Source organism: Grammomys surdaster, unplaced genomic scaffold (genome assembly GCF_004785775.1).
Source record: "Grammomys surdaster isolate TR1022 unplaced genomic scaffold, NIH_TR_1.0 125698, whole genome shotgun sequence".
Classification (NCBI taxonomy): Eukaryota; Metazoa; Chordata; class Mammalia; order Rodentia; family Muridae; genus Grammomys; species Grammomys surdaster.
In genome coordinates, this window is record NW_021620534.1 from 2,073,874 (window position 1) to 2,088,784 (window position 14,911).

A 14,911-nucleotide genomic window follows, 5' to 3' on the forward strand; every position below is an offset into this window, starting at 1 on the left:
GGAGGGAAGGAGGAAGGAGGGAGAGAGGGAGAGAAGGAGGAAGGAGGGAGGGAGGGAGGGACAGAGGGAGGGAGGGAGGGAAGGAGGGAGGGAGGGAGGGAAGAAGGAAATACACCTGCAGAGGGGACACCAAGGAGGAAGCAGGATAAGGAAGGTGGACATTTAAACAGGAGTAAGCCTGTGTTAAGAGAACTCAGGGAGCACCTCCTTCACCTTAAGAGGAGAAAGGCTATTCCTCTTAAAAAAAAAAAAAAAAAAAACTGAGTCAGAGACATCTAGACTCAGGGTCACTGGCCTAAAAGAAGGAAAGGTGAGGATGAAAACCAGAGATTAGAAGCCTGAGTACTGAATCTGCCCTGCTGGCTTCGCCCCCCCTCCTGTCTCCATAGCATCCTGATGCCCAGCAACCAAGGGAAGGAGGATACACCCCAGAAAACCTACCTGTGTCAGTATCCTGGAGATCACAATGAAGAAGCTGGCTCATTATACCCCAAGTCTGGTACTCAACCTCTTTTGAATGGCCATTTTCCCTAATCATATCCTCAAACCTGGAAAGGCTCCTGTGTGGTCCAAAGCATTTGTCTGGAATCTCTCTTACCCTGTCTGTGGTCACCTGTGCTGCCCCATTCTACCTATGAGTTGGCGTCTTTGAAATGAGAGCCCTGCCTTCATCAACTCCACCTCCTCTTCCTCTCTCCCACTTACTCCATGACCAGAGAAGGTGCTCAGCAAAAATGCACTGTTTGAATTTCTGTACTGGCTTTAACTAGTCAGACATGGCCAGGAAACACTATTTGTCTTATCATTTCTGTGCTGCCTTCTTTATGTCTGCCTAGCTCTTAAAAACTGAAAGAAAAAAATGTGAACTTCAACATTTGGCTGACCCAAATAGAAAAAATCTATTATGAAATAGCACAAGAAATATCCTGTTTCGAACCCCCTCTGTCAGGCGATCTGAATTCTTGCTTAGGCTGAGAGGCTAAGCACTGCAAGGGAATATAAATAAAAGATAAAAATATCTCTCTGGGTTCCCTGAGGGACAAGCCTGACTGCATAGGGGTTGATGTCAAAAGTATCCCCTCTCCAGGAAAAAGACATCGGGACGGGTATGGCCCTCATGCCTCACTGGACAACGACAGGGGGACCGGAGCCATTACAAGGTCCCCTTCAAATACTGGAGGTCAGGCCTCTATCCCCGCCTTCGCAAGTTTAGAATTGCCACAGTCCTTCTATACTTAGAGAAGGGAGGAGATGTCAGGGGCAGCCCTGCTTACCCACTGAAGGCCTAAAATCAGCCATAGGCCTAAAATCAGCAATAGGGCTGTCATATATGTATACTAACACCAAGTCTTGGGTCTCAGTGGAAAAACATTGAAACAGATGGCTATAAGCTAATGTCAACAGGCAGCTTTTGTGGAAATTTACCAGCCTGAGTAGTCATAGACCTTGTAAATAGGTAGCCTTGGTGGATAGTACCAACTTAGATAAGGACAAGCGAGTCATAGCCAGAGTCATAGTGACTTGTCCCCTGAACCTTCACCCAGCCGATACCCGGTTCTGATGATATCTGTATTCCTCCTGATCACCCACACTCCAGTGTCATTCCCCTCCCCACATCCTGCCTTTCTGTGTTTATAACCCCTGTGTGAATGAATTACGATTTGAGAAAAAATAAATTATAAAAAAAAGAAATATCCTGTTTCTATTGTTGTTTTAACAAAGTAACACAAATTCATGACTTAAGACAACACACTTTTATTCTCTCCCATTCTGTGGTTTACAAGTTCCCCCCAGGGGCCTCACTGGACTACAACTGAAGTCAAGATGTCTGTGACTTCTCAGGAGGCTTCAAGGGCAGTCTGTTCTCTTTCCTAAGCCTCTAGAGATGGCTTCCATTGCTTCTTTCATAGGATTCTTCTCTATTTTCAAAATTAGATACAGCAGGTGGAGTCCTCTCCTCCACTTTTAAAGACCTTTGTGATTATAGCTGGCCACCTGGGCAAGTAGGCCACACTATCATAAGGTCAGTTGATCAGAACCTTGATTCTTCTTTACCGTATCAAGTAACACACAACTTCTAGAGATTAAAATTTTGGACATGCAGGGCTAAAGAGACGGTTCAGCCGTTAGGAACACTGACTACTTTTCCAAAGGATCCAGGTTTGATTTCCAGCACCCACTTGGTGCTCATAACCATCTGTAACTCCAGATCCAGATAATCCTGATGCCCTCTTCTGGTATACACATGGTACAAGGACTTATTAGCAGGCAAACACCCATACACATAAAATACTATTTTTAAAAAAATCAATTTGTACATGACATACATCCGTGTAGGATTCTGCCTACAAGGTCTACCTCAGGTCTCAGTGTACTTCAACTTCATCTCTCTTGATGGAACCTCACAAAATGTATTTGGGTATTTTCAAAAAAGCCCAGAGCTCAGAGACCAATGCTTTTAAGAATCAATTTTTTTCTACTCGGGCTGCACCTGGATCCTCCTTGCAGCCCTGAACTCCATGCCCCACAGCCACGCAACACAGTCAGAAGAATCAACTCATTGTTTGAACAACTTCACACAAGCCTACTGCCCTGCCACCACCTCCTAGACAAAGACAAAGGCCTCGTCCTTCCTAAGAGGAAAATAGCATTAAGAGAACATATGAGGGTGGAGAGATGGCTCAGTGGTTAAGAGCTCTGACTGTTCTTCCAGGGGTCCTGAGTTCAATTCCCATTAACCACATGGTGGCTCACAACCATCTGTAATGGGATCCGATGCCCTTTTCTGGTGTGTCTGAAGAGAGCAACAATGTACTCATATACATAAAATTAATAAATAAATCTTTTAAAAAAAAGACTATATATGAATACAAAAAAAAAAAAAAGAAAATCTGTCATGTGCCCCAAACTCTAAGCAAGATTTCATTTCCCCAAATTGTTTTCTTTCACATATTTTGTTCCTGGCTCTACCTTGGAGGTGAGCTTCATTTCCTGAAGTTTAGACATACCTGACTGAAGACATAAACCAATCGTCCATTGATTCGGCCCCGTCCAGTGACCACGCTATCTCCAGGAAACTACCAGAGAAATGTAAAAATAAAGGTTAAAAAAAATCAAAATCCCAAATTCTTCTTTTTCGAGACAGGGTTTCTTTGTGTAGTCCTAGCTATCCTGGAACTAGGTCTGTTTGAACTCACAGAGATCTACCTGCTTCTCTCGCATGCTGGGATTTAAGGCATGTGCCACCACTGCCAGGCCCAAATACTTCTTATAGTCAAGTTGGCATCATGCCTTAGTGAAAAAGAAAATGCCAAATTCTTTAAGGTTTGGTTTGAAGAAGGTTCAAACTAAAAACCAAAGTTTGGTTTAGTTCCCAGTACACCAAAATAAATAAATAAATAATTTGAAAGAAAGGCAAAATAACTATAAGAGGGCTACCCGGCCATTTACTCTTGAGATGAACACATAAGGAAACAGTAGCACTAGGCATGATGGTGCATGCCTGGAATCCCAGCAAAAACTAAGGAGGGAGAATCATTACAAACTTAAGGCCAGCCTTAGCTATACAGTAACATCCAGAGAGAGAGAGAGAGAGAGAGAGAGAGAGAGAGAGAGAGAGAGAGACAGAACATATCTGTATAGCAGCTCTTCCAAAGTTACATATCCTACCCAAACCCACTCTTCTTCATGGAAACTCCACCATCAGTGTGCCCATAATGACTTAGAGCCTGCAGTTTACATTGTTGGTCACAGACAGCAGATATAAGAAAACTGGACCAGAAGTTAATCCAAAGAACTCCACGCACACATGAAAAGCAATCTGGTTTTACTGACCTCAAAGACTCAGAGGTGCTGGGTGTATGTGGTGTATGTCTGTGATTCCACTCAGGAGGCTAAGGCCAAGAGGTACATGAGTTCAAGGCTAGCCTGGGCTATGTAAAGCTCTAAGGCAGCCTGTGTGATACAGTCAGACAAATTGAAAAAAAAAATAAACAATTAAAACACCTAAACATAGGCTCAAACTTAAGAAGTATCAAAAGCAACAACTAGCCTGCATTTAGGTGAGGGCCTGGTTCTTGGAACCCATCTGAATGATACTCTCATGATCCTCCTTCCAAACTTATCATTCTGTATGATGAGGGATGGAACCTGCAACCTGAGCCTTGGAAACTGAACCTGAGTTACACTGCCCAGAATAAACAGCCACCCACAGTCATCTGCAGACAAAGAAGAAGCTCCGAGAGAGAGCCCAAAGGCCCCTCAGTACTTCTCCAGTGGGTCTGAGAGTAAGGTTATATGGGCTCTTTGCTCTGGTGGGAAGGGCAGGAAGCCACGGGAAGTGTTCACACCACCACTGGAACAGATAAAGATACCTTATTCTTATCAGCAGCCATCCCAAAGTCGGCACATCTGTGTTCCACAAACATGTCGCTCTCCACGAAGCTTCCAGGATCCAGAAGGAGACTGATCCGCTCCCTGGCTGTTAGCTTTCCCTACAACACAGGGATCCGCTGGTGATGTCGCCACAGACCAAGTTAACAAGCAGGTAAGATGTGCTGGCAGGACAGCCTAGGGCACAGGTTTTACGTGAATGCCTACAATCCCAGAGCTGGGGGACGGGGTTAGAAGCAGCGGGATCCGAAGCTTAGCATTTTCCTTGGCTGCAAAGAAAAGTCAAGGCCAACCTGGGCTGCATGAGATCCTAATTCAAAAACTGAGTACTCCTTTCAGATGAAGTTGAATCCTCAATCTACCAAGAGCCTCCGTGTCTTAGGCTCCCAAAACCTCAAATCTGCAAATTCCTTGGCCTACCGTGTCAAGAAAGCAACACAAGTACACATTAAACAAACAAGAAATTTTTTTTTTAAATTTTAAATTAGTTATTCTAAGAAAATAGTGAAAGCCAATGAGGTTGTGGAAAACAAATTTATTTTCAATCTAACAACTATGCAGACAGACAGACAGATAGATAGATAGATAGATAGATAGATAGATAGATAGATTAATAAATTTTAAAATAGTCATACTTTCTGGTCCTCTTTTAGGACATCTGACTCATGGACATAATGAAAAACTTAATTTGCTTAAAGGGAACACAAATCAGCCCCCCACTAAATAAGCTCAGACAGCAGAAAACAGCTCCAAAGGCCTTAATCTAAGAGCATCAGGATCTGCCTGGGGAGGAACAGACAACTGAGCCGGTGCCTGCCCCAAGAAAGAGGTTAGGGGAGCAGCAACAGGCTTTCCCTGGAAACTTAATAGCCCTTCAGCAGGACCCCAAGGGAGAGAGGGCTTATGGCTCACCGCAAACCTTTCAACCACATTTACATCCCTAAGTGTCAAGAGGAATAGTTATCCTTGAGGGTTTTCGTAACTCAGGACGCCTGAATCAACATTTGACCTAGACCTAAGACTCAGACTGTCACACATTTGAGTAGGACTTCTACGCCCTTCACAGGGAGCGTTTCCTTTAGGAGACCTTCCTGTTAACTCATCCAGCTCTTCGTCCGGACTCACACATGAGTCAAGGACACACGGGGCAAGTCTGACTTCAAGTCTAGGATCACCTCTTCCAGCTTGTTTTTTTCTGCTGCTAAATGACCTCCCCAGAAGAAACTCAAATGTGATTCCTGAAAATCTAGGCAGTGATTTAGTGCCTCGGCTGCTCACCGCAGAGTAGCCTGCGAGGTTATAGAAAGTCCACCTGCTTCCTACGCAGCAAATCGATACAGGAATCTCTCAAGAGGCGGACCTGACTTCCTCGGGCACAGGCGTCACAAGTCTCCTGCATGCACGGAGACCCCACGCCAAGTTAATGTGAACATAAACAAGTTTGTTTTCTAATACTTCGTGCCTCGGTTTTACTGCTTCCACCGTGGGGAAAAAAAGACCTGCCATAAACTCTTTCAGGCAGCGGGAGAACACTTCGGTCTTTTAAATTCAGAATTTGTGGACTAGAGTGAAACAATCTTATTCTAACAAGATGTGGAAGGCATTATTCTGGTTAAGATGCTTTCTAAAGACCAGCTTTCCCAGAAGTTCACAGCTGCTAAATGGAGCGCAGCTGGAGACGGGTCATATCCCTCCATCCGATCATCGCCCACCACCACCGCCTGGGGACCTCCCTAAGTGTGCAGATGCTCGTCCCAGTCTCCTGACACCCTAGGGGTCTTTAGGTTCTCCAGGTGAAAGTTCTCGCCGCGCCCCTCCCAGGCACCGCGCCTATTGGCTGGGAGGCTCGGGCGCCGCGAGCCAGACGCGCTGTGATAGGTCGCGAGCAGAGGGGCGGGACGCGCTGGCGCCCGGGACTTACTCGCTTGTGCTGCGCATCGATGCGGCGCTGGCCTCCTCCCAGCAGCGCGGCATGGCGCTTGTGGTCGATGCGCTCATTAACTGACACCGGCTGGCTGCAAAGGCTGCGGATCCTGGTGCCGAGGCCGCAATTCAGAATGCTGAGCCTCGCTCCAGCCGCCACCGCCCGAATCCGAATTGCCGCCGCCATTTTTTTTTTAACTCTGCCAGCGTGCCACACGCCGCACCTCAGGACGCATGCGCAGAGAGCATAGCCATAGCGGGTCTGCGCCTGCGCGTCGTCGCAGGCACTAAAGTTCCTAGCAGTCACAGGCTTGTGTTCAGGCTCAAAGCGGTCCTGTAGGTGTGTGCTAGGAAATACCTGCCTCTCAGATCTGTGCCTGTGTGGCTGCACAGAACAAGGACTTCATTCTTTACTCTGCGTTAGCCATCTAAACCCCAGACTTCGTCGACCCACTTCCCCCCCCCCCCCAATGAATAGATTAAGAGCTCTAACCAACTTTTACCAAATGCTGCACCGGGTTTTGCTCTTACAATTTAGCCTTTACATAATTTACATCCAGATTTCACAGATGAGATACACAAGAACAGAAGTAGGTTTGTATGGAGTCAAGACTGAAATGTTTTGTGAGCTAAGTATTGTGCTCCAGAGAGGGTCTCTTAAAGGGGAGGAGAGCTGGGGAGGTACTTGGCTCAGTGGTTCTTTAACCGCCTTTGCCAACATGAGTATGAGAACCAAAGTTGGGGTCCCCAAACTCAGGAAAGCCAGGCTAATGAATGTCTGTACTGAGAGGTTGCCTAGGTGAGAGAGCAGACAGAAATAAAAGAATCCCAGGAAGCTCGCGGACCAGCCAGCCTGGCAGCAGCAAGTGAGACCCAATCATCACTCAAATAAAGAGGACCATTGACACCCCATGTTGTCCTGCGACTTCCACATGTGCACACCCAAACTCTGATACACACACAAGTTTTTTTTGATGTTTTTAAAGTTTGTGACAAGTAAACTTGAAGAGACCATTGTGCCAGGTATAAAAGCTCAATAGGGTTTTACAGGAGGGGAGAGAGGTTGTCCTCAACCCTCAATACAACAAAGACAAGATTTATTGGGGTGGGAGGTCAACGGATAGAAAATTACGAGGGAACACAAGGGTAAGGAACAATCTGACAAACTTAATGCATGCTTTGCTGAAGGCAAGCCAGGGTCCTCAGACATCATTTGGGGGGGACAGTGAAAGAGGAACCTTATCAAATATTGAGAGTGATTCCTTATCAAGGGTGGAAGATTCTGGCATAACTGACTTAGCGGGATTCTTGGCAAAGCTACCCTCTAGAAGAGAGGACCCGGGAGCCACGGTCAGTTCTACTCAGGAGGATGCTCCGTAGAGCCTGACCAAAGTTTGGTCAAGAAGAGAATCTTGTCAACACAGCGGTTGTGGCATTAGCTGGGAGGAAGTAGGAAAAGTAAACTAAGGGCCAAATGCTCAGACTCAGACCTACCGAATCAGAGTGGGGGGTGGGGCTGCTGCCCTCTTAGCAAGTGCCCTTTAGTCAGTTCAGATGCTAAAATCTAAGAATCGCTGCTTCAGTGCTTTTGAAAACTCTATTAATGCTTTCCCATTTGTTTACCCAGCTAAGTGGCAGGTCTTTAAGGCAAAGTACAAGGTGCATATTTCTCATTCTTAGCACAAAAAAACCCTGCCAGAGTTGATTATTAACCCTTCCTAGATCTACCTCACTGCAGGACTCCCATAGAGTTCAAATTCTGGCCTGGGACTTTAAAGTTAATGTCATTTTATTTAGTTATTTATTTATTTATTTATTTATTTATTTTCATTTATGTTTTGAGGCATGGTCTCCTTAACTGGCCTGGAACTCATGATACAGACCAGGTTGGCCTGAAACTCACAGAGATCCACCTGCCTCAGCCTTTCAAGAACTGGGATTAAAGATGTGTACCACTCCACGTGGCTGAATAATCATTTTTGAGCCTCCTATGTGCCAAGAACTTGAACTATGACCACAAGTTGTGTTTCTTAGATCAGGAATTGTTTCCCTCAACATAGACAGAAGCTGAATGTCCAAGGTCTGAAGTCTCCTGACTGGGCAAGGACCACCTACATCTGCTGGGCACCAGATGAGAGATCTCTTGACCCTACTTTAAGGACTGTAATAATCTAGAGAGGTAGACAAGGGCCTGGCTTCGGGAGAATTTGAGTAGTGCTGTGTGTTTAGAACATACGTGAGAAGATAAGAAGCAACAGTGGAAGAAAAAGGGGCCTAGCATGGTAGCACACACCTTTAATCTCAGCCCTCGGGAACCAGGGTAGGAGGATCTCTGTGTGTTTTGAGGCTAACCCAGTCTACATAGGAAGTTCTTAGTCCAACCAGGGCTACATAGTGAGACCCTGCCTCAAAAAAAAAAAAAAAGTACTGATTGCTCATATTCACACACATGCGCTTAAGTTTGGCTACATCTCCAACTTTTGGAGGAATGGTAAATCAAACTATGAAGAGTTGGGCATGTCTACTATTGGGACTTTGGGGATCCTTAAGTCTCAGTGCCACTAGTGGCTAACATGTCAAAGCTGGTGCATGCCAGTTCTCCCAGCATCCACCCAGCGTTCTTCACCCCACCCCTAAATCCCCCTACCCTCTGCCCCCTGGCCTGATCCTTATATAATCCAGTCATTTTGGTGACACAGGTCTCTTTTGGCATCTTCGTTAGTTAGTAGCCCTCCTCTCAGGGTTAAGTGTGCTGGCTATGTTCAGTCTGCACTCTTCCCTCTGCCTGCTCTCTCCCTTATCTCTACAATAAATGTCTTCTCCACACTTTAGGAATAGATCTGTCTCTCCTCCTTTATTTCATTTTTTCCCCCACAGGTGAGGGGAGTGGGACTCCCTTGTTTCAGAGTTTCTGGGAGATTTAACTCCTGAAGCAGGGCATGTGTTATCTTATTATGATTCTTTAACTCTGCAAATATTGAAGACAGGGACTATAAGTGGCTGGCTCTGCCCCAAATTTAAAGCAACCTAACAGATAGGAAGCTCTCAAAATGAACTGGTAAAGTTGACTTGATTTAACAAATAGGCAACAACTACATGAGTCTGCAGGTTTTTTGATTCCTGTACATGCTTTCAAGTTCTGTTCCAGTCTGGTTTCCTCTAGGCAGTGTACTTGATTCCTCTTCCTGGCTGGTCTGGGTAAGCAGGAAAGCAAGGAATATTCAAGTAGCACTCAGCTGAAAGTCGAATACAGCGAGTCTAATTATACCTAATTACAGCTAATCTTTTCTCCCTGCCATTCTTCATTTGATTTTATTAGTCTGGTTTGATATTACAGCTAATCTTTTCTCCCTGCCATTCTTCATTTGATTTTATTAGTCTGGTTTGATGGGAGGGACAGGGAGATTGTGGATTTGTGGGATTTGCAGGGGCGGGGAGTATTTTGTTTTTTCCATGGTGGTTGACTTGTGGATCTGGGAATCAAACCACAGAGCAAGTGATAACCTAATAACTCGATGTCTCCTTCATCGATGCAACATCTGTAAAATTGCCTTTGAAGACCTCCGCAGAGGGGAGACCCTCACTCAAGTCTCAGAAAGTCTCGACCACCCAGTAATCTGCTCGAGACACCATGTACCAGAGCAATAGCGAGGTTTATTAGGGCGTGACAGCTAGCTGCCAGTCAATTCGTATGCCCACGCAGGAGCTGAATTGACCCCGACAGCCAGTTTGAGAGGGGCTTTTAAGGGGAAAAACCACAAACCAAGGAATGGGGAGGGGGCTCATGGTTGTTAAGGTGGCATAACATAAAAATAGCAGAACATTCTAAAGGAACCCAACCTACGTGAGTCAGGGTCATGTGAAAACTTTCTGTACGCTTATCTTTCCTCAAGAATGTGGTCCTGCCCTGTTACTTCGGCCTTGCCCTGTCACTGTGGTTCTCAGCTTGGTTCCACCTGGCTATCTTGCATTCTAGCCAGTTCCCGTAACTAGTCTGTCCACATTCTTAACTTGCTTCATGGCTCGATTTCTCCATGTCTTTATAAAGAAAGCCTAAGAATATTTTATATGTCTAAAAAGGATTCTATATACCCAGTATCTATAATTTTTCACTCTACACCTTGATTTCTGATATAACCAGAACATAGCTGTGGCTTCAGTGATATTTAATCACAAAAGGGTATTGTGACTGAGAGAAAACACAGCTACCAAGATATGGTTTTCCTCAGTTGTATCCGACTCCCATCCACCCAGTATGCCCTGAATCTGTATGAGTATGGTTTCCTCTTTAGAAAGCCACCAGGATCTAATCATGGGGCTACACCTCAAGAACTTACTTTCAAAAGGCTCTGTGCACTATGGTTAGATTATGTTTCTACTCTCTTGACACTATCAATATGTGGCTGGGATTAAACATGAATTTGAGGAAGACAAAGCATACGGGTCTCTGCTCCTCTTTTTTTCCTCTGTGTCCTATCCATGGGCACATAGTCCTACAAATCCATATTATTTTGATACTCATTTTATTGCAAATCCCATCTTACAGTGGGTGGGCCCAGGAAGAGGGTTGAGCTATCCCAGGACTTTCCTTTTCAACACCAACATGCTCTGGGCTTCTCTGTCTTTACTCCTTTTCAAGGGATTGGGTGGTTTCTCCACCAAGAGGCAAGAGTCACCCAGCTCTGTCATTAGTGTTCTTTTTTTTTTTGGGGGGGTGGGGGGCACGGAATAAAGTCAGGGTCTCTCTGTGTAGTCCTGGCTGTTCTGGAATTTGCTGTGTAGGATCCATCTGCCTCTGCCTCCCAAGTGCTGGGATTAAAATTGTGCAGCATCGTGGCCTGGCTAGTTTTCTTGTTTTACCCATCAGAGATAAAATTCTGTAGAACTAGCTTCTGCTATAATTTCCTGGCAAAACTTGGGTAGTTTACTTCAGAGCCTTGGTCCCCTTCATGATGGTGGGGAGAGGAAGCCTGGGAAACTCTTGAGTTTTTACTTCTCTCTCATGACAAGATCCCAGTTATCTGGTGTTAGAACAGTCTGGATAAGGTCATCTCTGCCAGTTACTTCTGTGTGTTCTTGGACAACAGCCTCAGTTCCCACTTGTACTAGGCAGGAGTAGCTTTGTGTCATAGAGTTATGTGGCTTAAATGGGAGGAAACGTGTAATGTTTAACATAACGCACGGCAGCTGTGAAGGGTTGGTTAATTGTGGTCTAATAGATTACTAGTAGTTTCCTAATGTAGACAGTCTTCTTTTTTTTTTAAAGACATGGTCTCCCCATGTAGTGTGCTGGGATTAAAGTCATGTACCACCACACCTGACTGAAAAAGAGAATCTGATCTTTTCCTAAAAATTCCTCAGAGTAGAAAGAGAGTAACACAGCACATTTGTTTACTCTCTACCACAAGGAGTGCCCAGGAACCGTCAGAGTTGTAAAGGTCCTTTAAGAGAAAACTACTAGTCAGGCAGTGGTGGCGCACGCCTTTAATCCCAGCACTTGGGAGGCAGAGGCAGGTGGATTTCTGAGTTCTAGGCCAGCCTGGTCTACAGAGTGAGTTCCAGGGCTACACAGAGAAACCCTGTCTCAAAAGAACAAAGAGAGGGAGGGAGGGAGGGAGGGAGGGAGGGAGGGAGAGAGAGAGAGAGAGAGAGAGAGAGAGAGAGAGAGAGAGAGAGAGCTCCTTCTAGGCAAGAGAATAGTCGCTGGCCAGGGTGGAGCCCTGTCGTTCCAGTTGAGCAAGTCAGCTTCCTGTCCAAGGGACCACTCTTAGGAAGGTGGATCCGTTAAAAAGCTTGGAGGGATGATTAATTAGTTCTTTAATGACTTGTGGTACTTTTCCTTCCCAGATCTCCACCCCTAGCACAGTGTGGCTCACCAGGCTGAAGCCAAGCAGCCTTGTAAGTCTCCCCACTTTTCTAAGTGGTTCAGGAAAGCATTGCTTTTTCTTTCTTCTGTCTGTCCCTTCCCTAAGTATGTCTTCCCTTACTCTCTGGGCTTCCCAAACACCTTGGGCCTCCATCCTCTGTCTGCAGTTCTCTACCATATGACTGTTCGTCCACTGTGCTTCTAACCTCCCCACCAGCTCTAACAATGGTGCTTTTTTTTTTTTTTTTTTCTCTCTCATTGCTCTCCTTTAGGAAGTTGCAGAGACAGCTCACTTGTCTGGGTGGAGGTAGGGTCTTTTAAACTCTAATCAAATTGTCCTGGAGCTTCCATTTGGGTCCATTCTTAAATTATTTTATGAATAAGATTAAGAACTCCGAAAGAGAACCCCAATTTACCCTGCATCAGAACCTGCATATTTCATTTCTGTCCTACCTTCTTGACTAAGAAAGGATGACATATCAACATTTTCTGGCCATTCCTACTTGGTCAGTGACTGCTTTGAGCAAGGTTGAGCACAAAGGCAAGAAGCAACAGAGGAAGATGCATAGTCTTTCTCCTCAGAGAGGCTGGTGCCAAGAGAATCAGGCATGCAAGAAACAACCAAGACAGAGAAAATGCCGGGCAGTGGTGGTGCACGCCTTTAATCCCAGCACTTGGGAGGCAGAGGCAGGCAGATTTCTGAGTTCGAGGCCAGCCTGGTCTACTGAGTGAGTTCCAGGACAGCTAGGACTACACAGAGAAACCCTGTCTTGAAAAACCAAAAGGAGGGGGGGGGGTGAATGTTCCTCCCCCCTCCCTCCACCCCTTGCAGTGTTAAGGAAAGTTTAGCATGCAGTGGGGGAGTGTAGGAGCCAAAGCGTTCCTGCTTGGGTTCAACCAGAAGCAGCAATAGGAAGGTGTGGCTCCATATAAATTCACAGTAAATTCCAGGGTAACATTTGTGCTCTTGTCAGTTGTGATCAACACAGTCCAGGTGTTTCTCACAAAGAGCCTTGGGTGCTGAGGAGCAAGGGTGTGTGTGAGAGGTTTAATTACGGAAAGCAGCTGTCCTCCTGGAGAAAGAACATTTTTAAGATTTTTGTCATGCAATAATAATGCATCTCTCTCCTCTGTGTTGGGGTTGTGTTGTTTGGTTTTTTAACTGAAGAGAACGAGAAGTATTTTGAATTCTTGCTGACTTGTGTTTTCTTGGCTACTAAGATTCGATCTCAAAAGCTCTGCCTTCAGTTTCTTTAAAACGAAACCCTCTTAAGAGCCTGGCTTTCTCACCAGACATCGAACATTCCCTGAGCCATCTTGAAACAACTTCATTTTTCCTGGCTTTTTGGGATCCCAGGGAAATGAGAACTGCTCTTTCCCTTTACCAAAGTCAGTTTTAGAACATTCTTCTGTTCTTGCTTGTCTGCTACTCAAGTTTTTGTCAGACACCCCGAGCCCTGAGCCTCTGACTGTTAGCATTTAGTGGCAGAAGTACCTTGGCTGGTCCAGGCCGAGGTATGCCACAAAGAGATCATATCAAGCAACAGAGCTCCTCTCTCTCTCTCTCTCTCTCTCTCTCTCTCTCTCTCTCTCTCTCTCTCTCTCTCTCTCTGTCTCTCTCTTTGTCTCTCTCTCTCTCTCTCTGTCTCTCTCTCTCTCTCTCTCTCTCTCTCTCTCTCTCTCTCTCATTCAAGATGGTTCATGGGTTCAGGATGGGTCCTAAATTCAAAGACTGGTATCTAAGAAAAAGAAGCCCAAAGTCATGGATACTGAGATACAGGAGGAAGTCCATTAAGGGAAGTAGAGATTAGTGTTGTGCTGCCAAAAACAAGGGACATTTCAGCTGTCAGAAGCTAGAAGAGGCAAACAAGATGTCCCCCATGGAAATCTTGGAGCTCCCTCCTGCAGAATTGATCTCAGACTCCCACCTTCCAGACCTGCCAGAGGCATTTCTATTGCCTCGACACTGTTTTTGTGCTGATTGTTTCAGCAGCCTTAGCAACCCAAGACACCTGCTACGATTTAAGTGACTTCAGCCAGCAGTTGTGGACAAAGGTGAGACAGTCAGAGTAATCCAGCAGAATGGGTGACACCGGGTGTGGCCTGGTCATGGTGGACTAGATGGAAAGTAGAGAGATTAAGAGGAGCCAGAATGGTAGAGTAAGAAGTTTAACCCACCACGCACACTCTTTTTAGTGTGTGTGTACCAATGGAGACCAGAAGAGGCTGTTGGATTCCCCGGATCAGAGCTACAGGTGGCTATGAGTTGCCTGCCTAACTCGGGTCCTTTGGAAGATCAACAAATGCTCTTATCTGCTGAACCATCTCTACAGCCCAGAGTTTAAGTACTTATATTGAGAGGGTCCCTCCTGCTGACTCAAGCCGAGGCAGAGGCCTTGCTACCTCTGCTAGGTCATGTCACTGATGTTGCTAACCAACCTGACCTTACCAAACTGGACTGCTTGGTGTATCTGTGAAATGTTTTGAGTGGATAGAGCTGCTGCTGCCTGCTAACCTGTGAAATGAACCACCGATTTTGACATAACACAGACGGGAATGGCCCCAAAGAACCTTTTTAAACAGGTCCACTCTCCCAACCCCAAATCCTTTCTTTTCTACTACCTCTGGTGGGTGATGCACTACAAGGGAAGTTAAAGTGTTTAAGAACCATCATTAAAAATATGGTTTGAGCTGGGCAGTGGTGGCACACACCTTTAATCCCAGCACTTG

At 45.6% G+C, this 14,911-nt stretch overlaps 1 protein-coding gene across 3 annotated transcripts in view; it reads right to left on the reverse strand.

The window, feature by feature from the left end:
• Pccb (propionyl-CoA carboxylase subunit beta) overlaps positions 1 to 6,520 on the reverse strand; it is a 59,934-nt gene extending 53,414 nt beyond the window's left edge. For all 3 annotated transcript variants that reach the window (XM_028788069.1, XM_028788070.1, XM_028788068.1), the window contains exons 1-3: positions 6,314 to 6,520; positions 4,374 to 4,493; positions 3,009 to 3,077 (exon numbers count right to left, since the gene is read on the reverse strand). In XM_028788069.1, coding sequence (XP_028643902.1) covers positions 3,009 to 3,077; positions 4,374 to 4,493; positions 6,314 to 6,502 — 378 coding nt within the window. In that variant the 5' untranslated portion in view covers positions 6,503 to 6,520. The remainder of the gene's footprint in view (positions 1 to 3,008; positions 3,078 to 4,373; positions 4,494 to 6,313) is intronic.
• Between the last annotated feature and the right edge of the window lie 8,391 nt (positions 6,521 to 14,911).